We start from the raw sequence: 15,872 nt of genomic DNA, 5'->3' as shown, positions 1-15,872 counted from the left end.
TTTTTAAAGATTTCATTTATTTATTTATTTATTTGACACAGAGAGAGACAGCGAGAGAGGGAACACAAGCAGGGAAAGCTGGAGAGGGAGAAGCAGGCTTCCTGCCAAGCAGGGGGCCCGATGTGGGGCTTGATCCCAGGTTCTGATCCCAGGGTCCTGATCCCAGGACCCTGGGATCAGAACCTGAGCTGAAGGCAGACGCTTAAGGACTGAGCCACCCAAACACCCTGCTTTGTATTTTAAAACTTGCATTTTGCTAAATATTTGAAGCTATAGAAGTACAAAAGAGCAGAAAAATCATCGTCCTGAGATATAATATTTTGATGCACTTTTTTTCGGGTCTTTGTTTTTTTACATTTATATGAAACAAACAAACAAAAAAAATCTGTGAGGGACTGGAATAAAAATCAGGGTGATGACAAGGTGGGGGCCTTGCTGTCTCCCACCTTCTATGACATCAGAACTCAGTGTTTGAGGTATGCCTGGTGACCAGAGCCCAGGAAGGAGGAGGGTATCCGTCTGCCTGCCAGGTCGGGGTACGTTCTTCCACCCAGACAGCCTGATCTGAGGCCATGGTGCTCCAACAGGTGGGCAGCAGGAGGCAAGTGGCAGCTGAGCTGTTTGAAAGGAGAAGGGGTAGTCGCTGTGAGGACAAGAAACAGGTGAGGCCAGACCCGACGTATGCTGCTGTCCTCCCATCGGGGCTCCCACGGCCACTGCAGACAGACTTGAGTCCCTCAAAGTCACAAGAGGCCTTCAGTCCAACTCTGCCTGGAGCCCGAGCTGGTGGGACACAGCATGCATGCTTTGGGGCTTCTTCCCAAGGCCAATGCTGACTGACTCTCTTATTTCATCCCAGCAATCCCAGTAGAATGCATGCTGGGGCCAGGGCGGGTGGGGGGGCGGGGAGGACATGGATTGTTTTTGTTTCCTACTACGGCCGTAGTGCCTACGATGGTGCTTGGTGCGTAATAATGTCTGAATGAATGAATGAATGAATAAACTGAAATAAATAGGATACAGCTGAGTTGTAGAGCCCCTGGAGTATCTGTTCTTAGGGCTCAGATTCAAACCGCACGCAGAATTTTGTCAGAATGGGAAATGTCATCACTTACAATGCACAGCCCAGTGCTTCCATCCCCTCTCTTTCACGACTTACAACATACCCAGGAGGCGCTATTAACAACCCCGTTCTCAGATGGATAAACCAAAGCTCAGAAAAACAAAAAGGCCACATAGCCAGGACCTACCAGGATTTGAAATCAGGTGCCTCTGATTCCAGAACCCCTAACAAGCTTACTCTGCACGCCACTGCCTCCCAGGTGCAGAAGGGAGGGAGGCATGTAAAGAAGGCTGGGAAGGTCACCTAGACCTTGCACACCGTGGAAAGAGATAGGACTTTATTCTGAGATTAGTAAGGGGCCATTGAGGGGTTTTAAGCAGAGCGATGGATGACTGATCTCTATACGTTTCCAAAAGATTTGTTCACTTGTTCATTTGATATACATGCCCCAATTCCTCCTTTGTGCTGGACCTCACAGCAAGATGGGGGCCTTGCGGGGTTTCCATCATGCTGCACCTTTTCCTAAAAAAGGATTTCCATAAATACCAAACCCCAGGAAGGCTCTTTTTGAGAAAAATCCCCAAAAAAGTTCTGTGGTTCAAGAAATGCCGATACTCTTGTACGCATACACGCACACACACACACCACCCGCTTGGAGATTTACACTGCTCATTCACATAATGAAGGCTCTGAGAAGTTCTGCAGCAAGGGTGTCACTTCACTTTGTTAACCACAGCATTTCCCAGATCAATCGAATACAGAGTCCCTGCTTTTCTTTTTGAAAGACCTTTCAGCATATTTCAAAATCCATTTTATAGATGAAGCAATTGAGGCTCAGAGAAAAGAAAATGATTTGGCTCAGGCCCCAGGACAGCACAAAGAGAAGAACTAAAAACTTAATCCTGTCCCTATTTCCCCCTTTGCCACCGCCACACACAGCATAAAACACAAACCCAGCAGCAAGTTTGCTAGGGAGGACATTATCCTGTAAAGGACATGGACAGAAATGTTGTTAAAGAAATAGCATTCACCATGGAACACTTATCAGCCGTTATAAAGAACAAAACAGTTCTGTGAGTCTTATGTGAAAAGATTCCCGGGGAATATTGTTAAGGGGAAAAAAAAAAGTGCCCTAAACTTAAGTGTACAATACAAGGATCTTTACACAGAGTAGACACACCTTGGCAGTCACCGCCCCCCACTCACCCATGTCAAGCTTTGGAAGATTCCCAGTGCCTCCGAAGCCTCCTTCAGGACCCTCCCAGCTCTTCTCCCCTACATAACCTTGATTCCTGAGCTCAATCATCATAGATGAGTTTTGTACTTTCTTGAATTTCACGTGAACGGAATCAGAGTGTGCCTTTACGCCCGGCTTCATTCACTCACCCATGTATCTGTAATTTATTTTTATTTTGTAATTTATTTTTATTTTTATAGTTAATGATGTATTAACTGATGCTGCTTTGTAATTTATTTTTATTTTTATAGTTAATGATATATTATAATATATAATATTATAGCTGCTAGTATCCATATCGAAAACCATCTGGGGGAGAAGCAAATTAGGCAAATCTTGTATCTTCTTTGTGGGGCTAGCAGCTCTAAATCCTGCTTCACAAACTTAGGTAAGTAAGAAATGTGTTATTTCAAGTCAAATCAAATCGGACTCAAACGGCATCTAGTGAGATGGGGAAAATTCAGCGTCAGTCAATACTGTGTGTGCCTTAATCCTTTGTCCACTTTCGCTTGCCCCTGACACTGTCACTCTCCCTACTCACACTGTCTGTTGAAAATAGGCATCTCTGAATTTGTTGTGCTAAGACCTGCCCAGACACACCGCCGAGAGTGGGGGCCAGGCCCCTCCCAGACTCAGAATGTCCCTCTCTCTTCTCCCACCTCTCTAAGAGACTCCTTGTCCTCTCTTAATCCTGGAACATCACCCAAATCTCCTAAATGATCTTGGACTGACCTAGGCACCAGTGAGCGATGTTGTCTCCAGGCAACTCCTTCCCTCCATCCTGCCTCAAAACGATGCGATGGGACTTCGCAGGAACTGAGGCCAGGCTAGCCCTCCTATTGGAGCAACCATAAAATTGATGACATAGATGAGGCAGCCACTCAGGTGAGGGCCACCAGGCAGCACAAGAGTGCCATCCTGGAGGAGAGGAAGACTCGTGCTAGCCTCCACTCTTCCCCAGTGGCTGCTGCACTGAGAGGTAGAGGCCACGCAGGGCACCACAGTCCTGCTAGGCTGCAGAGTGGAGGGGGCAGCTAAGGTACTGGACTCTGTAGGACGAGGTGCTGGACAGAGCCGTGCACCCAAGGGGCTCCCCAGGACTCCTTCCCAGAGGGCTGGGATGTGCACGCAAAGGGCTGGATTAGCCACTCTCACCAGAGTGGCGGCTCTGCGGTTGAGAGCAGAGCAGAGATCCTGGAAATCCAGCAGCACTGGAGGCGGATGGAATGCCGGTCCAGCCAGAACAGAGGAACTCCTTAACACTCATGCATCTGTTTGAGAGCACACGTATACAGACATGTGCACACACCTATGCACATACATATACAGACATGTATGTGTGTATAAGCATGCACACACACATATACATACATACATTTGAGGAAAAAAGGAAACCTTTAGAAGCAATGGCCAGGAGTGCCTGGGTGGCTCAGGTGGTTAAGCGTCTGTCTTTGGCTCAGGTCATGATCCCAGGAGCCTGGGATCGAGCCCCTCATCAGGCTCCCTGCTCAGCGGGGAGTCTGCTTCTCCTTCTCCCTCGGCTCATGTTCTCTCTCTGTCAAACAAATGAATTAAATTAAAAAAAAAAAAAAAGAGTAGCTGCAGCATTGGCCAAAGTTTCCACATTAAGAAGGAAATAAAGGAGAATTAAACTCAATGATAGAAAGAAGAAACAATAAAGATAAAATCGGAATTAATGAAATAGAAAATGAAAATAATAAATAAAATTCATAAACCTTTTCTTTGAAAAGATTCATAAAATTGGTAAATTTTTCAGTCTAACTTTTTTTTAAAAAGAGAACACAGATTACCAATATCGAGGATAAAAAGGAAGGATCACAATACCTCTCATAGACATTAAAAGGATATGAAGATAATACAAGGAATGACTGGACGCCAATGCCCTTGCTAACTTAGGTGAAATGAAGAAACTTCTTGGACAACATGATTTACACAAGTGACTCAAGAAGAAATAGAAAGTCCAAAGGACTATAAGCCCAAAAGATTTCACCGATAAATTCTATCAATCATGTGATGGAGATAGAATACCAATCTTACACAAATTCCTTCATAAAATAGAGGCAGAGGGAATGCACCCTGACTCAATTTTCAAAGGGCAACATAACCTTGACTCTAAAACTCCACAAACATGCAGAAAATATCTAGTGTCTCCACGAACATAGTTGAAAAGAACAATCTCCACGAACAGTAGCAAATGAGCCCAGCCATACAGAAAAAGGCAAATGCATCACGAACAAAGAGCTTCCTGAAGGAGCCCGGGTTGGTCAGGTATTCGAGTCAATCCACGCAACTGACCACAGGCTCAGCCAAAAAAGGGCGGCGCTCAGCCTCTCAGTGGAGACAGGTAGCGCGTTTCACTATTTCAGTGCTCACTCTTGGTAAAATTCTCGGAACGGTAGGAACAGAAGGCAGTGTCTTCAAGCCAAGAAAGGACAAGAAGGACACAGCTACAGTTACCTCGACACTGTGCTGAGCACTCACAACCTGTCCCCCCAAGACACAGTGCAAGATGGGGGAACGTTCGCTTTTGCCACTTACTGGTATTTCGTTAGCGATTCTAGTCAATATACGAGGCAGGGGGAAAAAGCTAAAGACTTTCTGAAAGATAAAGAATAGAAAGGATGAAGTAAGACTTCTTCCCAGACAGCACAATTTTTTATATACAAAATCCTAAACTCTAGCAGATAAAAAAGGAAGAATTAAGTCATAAGACGAAATCAATTGTGTTTCTATAGTCCAGCAACAAACAACTGGAAAATGAAAATTTAAAAGCGATACTATTCATAATAGCATCAAAACCTATAAAATACTTGAGAAAGATGAGCATGGCCTGTACACTTGAAAATGATGAAACATTGCTAAAAATAACCAAAGACAATGTAATGGAGAGATCCATCATAATCATGGATTACAAGGTACAATATTTTAGAGACATTCTCTCTCACCAAATTGAACCACAGTTTCAATGTAATACTAATCAAAATCCCAACAGGTTTGGTTTGTTTGTTTGTTTGTTTGTTTGTAGCAACTGAAAAGGTTAATATATACATATATATGTGGAAATGCAAAGGATCTAGGGTAGTCTGAACGAATTTGAACAAATTGTTAGGAGCAAAGCTAAAAAAAAAATAAACTTACACTATCTGATTTCAAGTGTTACCGTGAAGCTGTATGGCCATCTAGCTAGTGTGGCATTGGCATAAGATAGAGAAAGGAATGGGACAGCAGAGTGCCAGTGGAGCTATTACAGATCGAATTGTGACCTCCAAAATTCACATGTGGAAGCCCCAACCCTCAATGTGACTGTATTTGGAAATAATTAAGGTTAAATGAGGTCATAAAGGGTAGGGCTCTACTCTAATAACACTGATGCCCTTATAAGAAGAGAGACACCAGGGATGCACAGAGAAAAGGCCATGTGAGGACACAGAGAAAAGTCAACCATCCAGAAGCCAAGGAGAGATGTTTCACCAGAAGCCAACCCTGCCTCACACCTTGATCTTGGACTTCCGGTTTCCATAACTGTGAGAGAATTAACGCTTGGTTTAAGCTACCCAATCTGTGGTATTCTGTTACAGCAGCTTCAGAAAACTAATACAGATTTAGCAATGACATAAAGAGTGATATATACAGATCACTGAAACAGAATAGAACCCAGAAGCAGACCCCTATAAATATGGTGGACATATTTTTGACAGAGAGCAATGCAATTCAATGAAAAATTAGGCTTTTTAAACAAATAATTCTAGAACTAGACATTCATATGAGGAAAAGAATCCTGATCCCCTCCCTCATGCCATATACAAAAATTAATTCAAAATGGACCATCTACCTAAGTGGAAAATTAAAACAATAAAATGCCAGGAAGAAAACAGAAGAGAAAAATCTTCACAATCCTGAGTTAGACAAAATTTTTTAGATTGCACACAAAAGGCATAACCATAAAAGAAACATATTTGATGATCTGAACTCCATAAAAATTAAAATCTTTTCACTTCCAAACATAAAGAGGCAAGGTAGGAAAATAAAGAGGCAAGCCACGGACCTGGAGAAAACAGTCACAGTGCAAACATCTGACAAAGAATGTATATCCAAAATATACAAAGAACTACTAAAACCTAATAAGGAGACAAATTGCCCAATAAAAAAAATGAACAGTTTTTCATAGACATGCCCACAAAGAAAGATATATGAATTATGATCACTCAGCACATGGAAAGATGCTTAACATCTGCTATGGACTGAATGCTTGTGTCCCCCCTAAATTCATATGTTGAAATCCTAACTCCCAAAGCAATGGTATTGGGAGTTGGGGGTCTTCAGGAGATGATTCATGAGAGTGGAACCCTCATGGGTTGGAGTAGTGCCCTAATAAAAAAATTTTTTTAATTAAATTAAAATTTTTTTTAAAAAGAGCCCAAAGATCTCTCTCTGCTCTCCACCACGTAAAGACACAATGGAAATGGGTGGAACCCAGAAGAGAGCCCTCTCCTGAACCTCACCATGCTGGCCTGCTGCATCTGAACTTCCAGCCCCAGAACTGTAAGAAATAAATTTCTGTTGTTTATAAGCTATTGGGTCTGTGGCACTTTGTTAGAGCAGCATAAACAGACTAAGACAACATCATTAGCCACTGGGGAAGTGCATGGAAAAACTAGATTGCGGTACCACTACACAACCAACAGAACGCCTAGAATGAAGAAGATTGCCAGCAGGGACGTGGAGCAACCAGCATTCTCGGGTTGCTGGTAGAAATGTAAATTGGTTCAAACCCCTGGAAACCAGTTTGGTGGTTTCTTATCAAATTAAACTTACACCTGCCATATGACCCAGCACTTGCATTTCTGGGGGCTAACCCAAGCAGAATGAGAACATATGTCCTCCCAAACTGTTGTATCTGGGTGTTCATAGCAGTTTTCTTCATGATCGTCTGAAACGAGAAACAGCCAAAAGTCCATCAATATGTAAAGAGATAAATTGTGCCATATTCATACACTATATTACTCATCAATAACACTGAATACACAAATATGGAGACATCTCAGAAGCATTATGTTGAGCGAAAGTAGCTAACCACAAAAGACTATGAAGTTCCATTTAGGAAGTTATAGACCAGGCAAAATTACCCCATAGTGAGAATAGTAGATCCTTCTGGTGGGTGAGGGTAAGGAGGGAACGGACTGTAAAAGGGCATAAGGGAACTTTCTGGGATGCTGGAAATGTCCTTTCTCTTGACTGGGATGGTAGCCCACAGGTGTAGACCTGTCAAAACTCATCAAACTGTACATTTATTTTTTTTAAAGATTTTATTTATTTATTTGTCAGAGAGAGTGAGTACAGGCAGACAGAGAGGCAGGCAGAGGCAGAGGGAGAAGCAGGCTCCCTGCTGAGCAAGGAGCCTGATGTGGGACTTGATCCCAGGACTCTGGGATCATGACCTGAGCCGAAGGCAGCCGCTTAACCAACTGAGCCACCCAGGCGTCCCCAAACTGTACATTTAAAATGTGTGCATTTTATTGTCTGTGAATTATACCACAATAAAGTTGATTCCGTTTAAAGATCATTTAAAGCAAAAATGTGAAAGCGAGGCAGGGAATGAGAATGGAAGTGGGGCTTCTCAGCAGGGAGAAGGGAGGGGAAACACGAGCAGAATGTCACTGGGCTGCTTGTTACCTGCTTCTGCAAGGTGTGGGGGTTTGTAGTAAGCATGCATGATGTACATAACTGGAAAAAAAGTTAAGTTTTAAAAATGATCTTATAGCACTGCTCTGTGAGGGCAGCAGGGATGCCTGCCTGCCTGCCCATGAGTCACCTCCTTTCCTCCTCTTCTTGCCACCAGACGCTGTTGGTGTTGCTGATCTTGGTGCTGTACATGGGCACAGGAATATCAGGTGAGCGTTCTGAAAGCTAAGAAAGAAGGAGCTGAATCCATCCGGAGTCAGGAGGGGTATTCTGGAGATGGCTGCCCACCAACGGGGCCTCCAAAGCTTACCTTCTCCCCTCCTCACTCACTGGGATGACCAACCATGTTTATTTCAACAACTGCTCATTTGCCCTTGTTAGAGGTGATGTTTGTGCCTGTTTCAGGAAGAAGTTGGGAGGTATCAGAAAGGATCAGAGAATGTAACTATCCCCAGAATCCTGTGGCTTCCCAGGTAACATATTCAAAAAAGGTGCTGAGGGGATGTCAAGTTTGGCTGAGGAAATCTGGGAAGGCTTCCTAGAGGTGTCATGGGCGAGCTGGATCTTGAAGGATAAGTAGGAGTTGGCCAGGTGGAGAAGATGGGGAGGGGCACTCCCGAGAGAAGGAATAGCATATGCAAAGGCCCAGAAAACTTTTTGAAACCAGTGGCAAGGGGGTCCTATGTGAAAAAGCTCAAGATGCGACTTTGACGTCTGCCTTTCAGGGATTTGAATACCAGACCAATGAATCCGCAGAAGACCCAATAAAGGTCATCAGGACCTGGTTGAAGGAAAATTTGCACGTTTTCTTGGAGAAGCTAGAGAAAGAGGTGCGAGAGCTGGAGCAGCTGGTCCGGGACCTGGAGGAGTGGTTAGATGCTCTTCTGGGAGAGGGGCACCTGGAGGATCCCTGCTCCAACTTCAAAAATCACCTGTGATGGCCCCGGGCTGGAACCCGGGGAAGACGTCAAGGAAGCGGGAGGTGGGTGGGGGGAAGGTTGCCAAGGGATCCTCTGATAAGAGCTGAGCTGTGACACTTGAATGTCATAACAGGCAAGAAAATAAAATAGTTGGGTCACTAAGAATGTTGCTGACACCACTGCTGGGTCGTGAACACTGTCAGGAGGACCCCAGGGCTCTGCCAAGATATCCTCCTGCCCACCAGAACTCTGGCTCACTGGGACCCAGCCGGCCTCAGAGTCAGGACCCTCACCCACTTACCTGAGATATGGTGCAAATTCCCTAACCTCTCAGGCACAAAACTGCCTCATTAGCAAAAATCAGGGAGGGCAGTTTGCCTCGCAGCATTCCAGTGAGGAGCAGACAGGAATAAGCAGAGTGTGTCTAGCGTACTGTAGGGGCCTGATACACAGATCTTCCTTCCTTCCTTTCCTTTTCTTCCCTCCCTGGAACTTAGCAAGAGGACGCTGGTTCTGGAGGGTATAGACGTTAGGCGGCAACCCAACTCTCAGACACTGTTGCTAGCAGCATAAATTGCCAAAACCTCTGTGGAGAGCAGCTGGTGATAGCCACCGAATTCACAAATGCATTTACCATTCCACCTGGCAGTCTGCTTCAGGGATTTAGCTCATATGAAAAAATATATATGTTTTATCATATATAGAGATAAAATATAACAACTTAATATTTAGTATTAACAAATAGAATTATATAATATTTATATAAAATATAAAATAAATATATTTATATAATATATTAACATTATATCTAATTCATCATATATACAAAATATATACTTTTATCACGTATATCCACGCATGTGTGAAATTACATGTATGTAATGTTACTCTCCTAGCTTCATATATAATAGCAAAACACAGGACCAGGAAGACCCAGGTTCAGTTAGTAGAGGTGCACCCAAAAAGTGGATACCCTGTAGCTAGGAAGAGAATGAGGACGCATTCCTGATATGAAGTGTCCACAGGAAAGACTGTTAAACGAGAGAAATCAACACCTAAGAAGAGCACAGGGACAAGAACCTGTATTTTGTGGTTACAGATGATGACGATGTTACTGAATGTGCAAGAAAACTCTGGAAGGATACAAAATGGGGGAAGGAGAGTTGGGGGAGTTGAGAGTGGGCAAATGTATGACCAGGATGAAAGGGAAACTTTTCACACTTTTATTTTCAGACTATATGATTGTTTTGCCTATTCAAATCTTTTTAGAAGAAAATTACCCATCATTTTGCTCACAGGAATACGGTGTATACAAGCAAAATAAGAATATCGCTGTGATGAACTTATGAGGGACTTAGTTTTTTTAAACAGTGGCAAGAGAAAACCCTCTCTTTGGATTAACTTGTTTTGATTAAACGATGATAATTCTTACCTAGGATTTCCCCTTTTCCCTTGACTTCCAGGAAGTTCAGCGTTTAGTTGACCATGGTGGAAATTACATCAACCTTACTTTTTTTGGTCTATTCGTCCCCTTCTAGGATTTTTTGTTTTCTATTTTAATGGAGTTATTATATACGTGCCAATCATTAGAACCACTTCAAATCTTTGGAAAGTCACGAGGGGTCCAATTCAAATAATCTCATAGGAAATCTGACTGGCGGGAAATGGCACAGAAATTCTGCTTGCTGGAAGGAATTATTCAGTTGCCACTTGAGAAGGAAAGAGTCTTTGCAAGTTACGGTTACAGTTTTGCCACTTTGAATATGTGTCGGGGGGTGGGGACCAGAATCTGTTTTTCTTGACTGCAGTTTTCTAGCAAGTGTTCTGTAGGAAGATCTGATAATGATATTTCTTTGCATTTATTTTTACTGTTACTACGAAGGCTGTAGTAACATACCCAAAATCATGTACATCTACTCTGCTGGTACTTAGACTCTTCCTGGGCAGAATTTTGACAGGTTTAGCCTAATACACACTTCAGCCTCTAACCCCAATCTAAGTTGCAATTATATTGCACCTGTAATATTTACCTGTGTGTGTTTATGTTTACATATTCTATTATATATATTTATGTTTTCTTTTATATATATGATATAGTTGTAAATATTTTTTATAAAACATACATGTACATGAAATTTGGGGATGCGTGAACAAAAGAAAATGGAGCCTAGATCCTTGAGGATTGAAACCGCCCCTGTGGTTATTAACAGAGCCTCTGAGCAGAAGAGTCCCATCCTGAAAGCTCTCAGGCATCACCCCCACACACCTGCACACAGGGCCCGATAGAAACAGCCCATGCCGGCGTGGGGCTGCAGCCCACTGATGGTGGTCACTTTCGGAATGTTGCATGTGAGCCCGTAAAAACAGCAAGCCACCAAGGGCGGCTCACGCAACGAGGGTTTATTGTGGCGCAAGATAGGAACCAGAATTTCATGGAAATCAAGAGCGTACCATAACCTGGAATCCTGGAGACTGGAACAGGAAAGTAGTTAAGAACCCAAGGTGTCCACCAAGGTGCTCCAGGAGCTCCTCGACCCCCCCGCCCCGCCTCCACGAGAATCTGGGAGATTACCTCTAGCTTCCCACCTTTGCCTCGGCTGGGCTACTCCCTGGGTCTCTGCTTCTTTGTCTGTTGCTCCATCTCTTCCTGCTTCCAGGGGCTTCCTTGCCCACCCCCTGCATCACGCCCTTCTTCAGCTCAGCACTTCTGCCTGTAAGTCCTCCTAACCCTGATTTGCTCCTGGTCCCACGAGGCCTCTCCCTGTCTCATGACCTTCCAAACTTCCAATTACCATATAATTCTGTCTGCATTTCCCAGATCAAGCTCCAGGGGAGTGGGTGGGAGGTGATTAACTCATCTTATTGGCTGGAGCCTCCTGTCCTGTGCTAGATCGTGCCACCCAGCCTTTAGACTGGATGACCTTGTGGGGACCACCTCCCCTCAACCCCGGGCTCCAATCAGCTGTGACAGGATGGAGAGGGGAGGATCAAGTACTCCAGATTGGAGCTGCCTCGTATGAGAAACAGCCTGGGCCCCTTGCTGATGGGTGGCTCTGGACCATGTATAATGACCTCACACTTCCCAAGGTGGTCAGAAACGTGGCAGAGAGAGTAATGGTCACTCTTGTACTGCGGAGCCCCAAGAGTCAGTGTCAGGGAAGCAGAATGGTGTGAGACAAATATGCAAAGGCAGAATATAATTGCTGAGAATGAGGTGGGGTGGGCTTGACCACCAGAGTCACCAGAGTCAACCGAGTCAACACAGGTGAGTGAGTCAGGCTAATCTGGGAATATGTCATTCCTTCCGCAGTTCCTGCATATGAAAAAGACAAATGACACACTTAAAAAGATTATAGAGGCGCCTGGGTGGCTCAGTGGGTTAAAGCCTCTGCCTTCAGCTCGGGTCATGATCTCAGGGTCCTGGGATTGAGCCCCGCATCAGGTTCTCTGCTCCATGGGGAGCTTTTTCCTCCTCTCTCTCTCTGCCTGCCTCTCTGCCAACTTGTGATCTCTGTCTGTCGAATAAATAAATAAGATCTTTAAAAAAAGAAGAAGAAGAAGAAGATTATGGGGATGTCTGGATGGCTCAGGCAGTTAAACGTCCCATTCTTGATTTTGGCTCAGGTCATGAATGATCTCAGGGTTTTGGGATTGAGCCCGGCATCAGGCTTCACATTCAGGGTGGAGTCTGCTCCAGATTCTCTCTCTCCTTCTCCCTCTGTCCCTCCTACTGCTCGTGCTCTCTCTCGCTCTCTCTCAAATAAATAAATAGAGTGTGACTACCTTTAATGACTTTAACGACATTTGAATGAGTTAGACAAAATGTTGCCCAGTAGATCTATTAAAGGGTCCACTTTCATATTATAGAGTGGACTTCCCTTTGGGAGAGAAAATGTCTTTTACTTGAGAACACAACTATTTCCAGCTCCTTCCATTCAATCAAGAATAACAATGCCAGCAGAGCAGGGTCTGTCTTCCTGCCCTCCATCCCAGTCCCCAACCCAACCCTCTTCCAACAACAACGAGCTCCAACTGATTCTGGTCTTTCGAGGCCAGGCTTCCCAGACACCAAAGACTACTTTAAATAGAAAAGAGAGTGGTGCCTGGCTGGCTAAGTTGTTTAAGCGTCTGCCTTCAGCTCAGGTCATGATCCCCGGGGTCCCACGATCGAGCCCCGCATCAGGCTCCCTACTCAGCTGGGAGTCTTCTTCTCCCTCTCCCTCTGCCCCAACCCCTGCCCCAGCTCATACTTGCTCGCTCTCTCTTTCTTTCTCAAACAAATAAATAAATAAATTTTAAAAATAGAAAAGAGAAATTGAATTTAAAAATCAGGGGTCAAAATTTAAAAAAAAAAGAAAGGAAAGACTGGGCTATGCATGTGCCAGCCTCTGGTGAATGAGAAGTTTACAGGCTAATGGGAAAAACAAGCAGAAAAGTCAAGACGAGGCAATTTCGGAGAATGATAAATGTATGAGTAGAAACAAGGAAACCACTTAGCAAGCCACTGTGGTTTTCCAGGTGGAAACAGAGGCTTGGAGTAGGGGAGAGGTGCAGAGAAGCAGAATTCAGTTTCAAAGCATCATCTGCAGGACCTGCTGATGGAGAAGAGTAAGGAAGAAGGGTCCAGAAAGCTGTCTGCCCAGCCCCAGGACACCGTCTATCTTCAGTGCAGGGCAACCTGAGCCATGATTTCAGGTCCTGACCCAAGATGCTGTCAAGGACTCCGTGGAAGAGACAGGCGTGGTCTTGTTAAGGGAAAAGTGCCCAGTTGGGAAAATATCCTGACCACTCAATTATCTCCATTTCTTCCTTTGTTTCAGGCACCTGGAGCATGAGGTCAGCACCGCAAACAATTAAAATTCTTAATTAATTTTAATTGATGGTTTTCTCCCCATCTCTCTTAATAGATCTATCTGGCAGCCTTCCTGACGCTCCCTCAGGCTCTTCTCTTTTGCTAACACTGATTCATTCTATGTTTTTCTTTGTCTGTTTTATTGCTTTGGATTAGCTTCTTTTCTGTGCCTCCAACTTATATAATGGGGAAAGCACCCACAGTCATCCAGATAATTCATGCTATAAAGATAAGAATCTGATAATCTAGACAAAAGCTGGATAAGATAAAGTCCACCTCTGTGTTAGCTGTATGTATTTCCTAAGAATATAAGGATTATTAGGGGAAAATAATAAAATTGTGGCAACAAACATTTAGAGAATGTGTTCCTATTTTAGGGACTTGGTCAAGTGCTATTGCTGGTTCCAGTTTAAGGACAGGGACACTGAGGCATAGAGAGATCATATCACTGATCAAATCATATCATCAGTGAATGGGGGGCTATCTGGCATCGAAGCCCTCACACCAGTTCAAGGAGCCTCCGAGCCTCACCTGCATGAAGCCTAGCCAAGATAATGTCTTCTCTCATTTTATTGTTAAGTAATCATATGCCAGTTAAATTTACAAGGCAATAAATTCTCATCACAATCTACTAAATGTTGGGTACATATAGAGAGAAGTAGAAGTTACATTCCCAGCCCACATACAGCTTGTCCTTCTACCATGAAACCAAGAAACAAAGACGAGAAAAATGAAGTATCTACATTCTTGCAGCAGCTGTTGGGTCAAGGGCCAAAGGCACCTAATTGCCAAATGAGCTATCTACTTATTGGCCTAAGATTTCAGAGAAGTGATAGGGAGCTTGAGTTGGCATGAACATGAAAATCTGTTAGTCCCGCTATAGAAAAATGTAGAAACTCAAATTGGGCTGTAGCCAAGGGGAAATCGTGGGGGAACCAGTAGAGAGATGAACCATGGGAAGGAGCAGAGAGGGGCTTTCCCACTAGACTCACATCTCAGGTATGGGTGCTGGTGTGGCCCGGTCTAACCCCGAGAGTCAGATCCCAGGTCTCAGGTAAGATTTGAAGCCAGGCTTCCCACAGGTCTTTGTGAGAATCAGGTGTATTTTATTTTTTTTTTTAATAACAGATACCCTTGAGAAGTAGGGATTTGGGCTTCACTGAAATTATTCCCAGACCAGGAAAGTCCATTTCTAGTCTCCATGTCATATTTTTGGTGATGTCAAGTAAAAATGTGGATTTGATTTGTTCCCTTAATTCACAAATTTGTTCCAAAAAATTGTGAAATGCACTAAATCCAATTTGGTTCAAATCTGGCTGTCAGAAGGATAATTGAGGGTGGTGAGGGACGGAGCCAAAGAAGACGCCTTTCTGGGGCATCCCAGTCCCTTCTGTTGTGACATTTCCAAGAGGACATGCACATCCCTGCTGGAAGGCAAAGAAAGAAGACAAGAACTGTATTCGGACACTGTGGCTCAGTGCGGCAGCTGAGCCCTCAGCAGAAGGACCTGACTCACCTGGGTGCTTTGGTGAAATCACTCCACCACTCAGAGCCTCGGGTCCCCCTCTGTTGTAGGGGGCTACCACTGTCCCCTCTGAGTGGCTGATGGAACACTAAAAGGATGTAACGGTAAATCACAGTGCTAGAAAGCCAGTAGGTGAGGTGCTTACAAAAGGCAGCATTAACAGAAACACCCAGGTCAGTCTAGACTCAGGCCCAGTTAGATCCAGAGGACACTGGCCCTTGTCTCACTCGCCATCTGTCAGCTCCGCTTGCCTCTGGGCTGGCCCCATTCTCAGGCAGGCTGTCCCCACTGTGGTGGCAAGATGGCTTCAGGAGCTCAGTCTCTATCATATCCTCTCTGTTTACCAAGGGAAGGAGAGCCCTCTTCCCTGAGAGCTACGGTCCAAGACCTGCCACGAAACCCGGTGGTTCTCAGATTGGATCAAACACCCGTTCCAGAGCTAAATCTGGTGGCCACTATGACACAAGGCTCACATCAGCCAGACCTGTTTTACACAAGCCTCCCTCTAGGCGTGGGATAATCTTAAGCACAGACTGAGTGGGGAGAGTGGTGGCTCCCCAGGGGAAATCAGG

General features: G+C 44.4%; 1 protein-coding gene across 1 annotated transcript; it reads left to right on the top strand.

The window, feature by feature from the left end:
- Positions 1–572: 572 nt before the first annotated feature.
- SMIM23 (small integral membrane protein 23) lies at positions 573–8,941 on the top strand (the record flags this gene model as incomplete). The annotated part of the gene is made up of 4 exons (XM_080804903.1): positions 573–662; positions 8,161–8,212; positions 8,409–8,476; positions 8,729–8,941. The coding sequence occupies 4 exons, from the start codon at positions 573–575 to the stop codon at positions 8,939–8,941; spliced, it is 423 nt and encodes a 140-aa protein (XP_080661029.1).
- Positions 8,942–15,872: the final 6,931 nt, after the last annotated feature.

This window comes from Martes martes (assembly GCF_963455335.1).
Source record: "Martes martes genome assembly, chromosome: 5".
Lineage (NCBI taxonomy): Eukaryota > Metazoa > Chordata > Mammalia > Carnivora > Mustelidae > Martes > Martes martes.
This window is presented reverse-complemented; position numbering and strand designations above follow the sequence as displayed.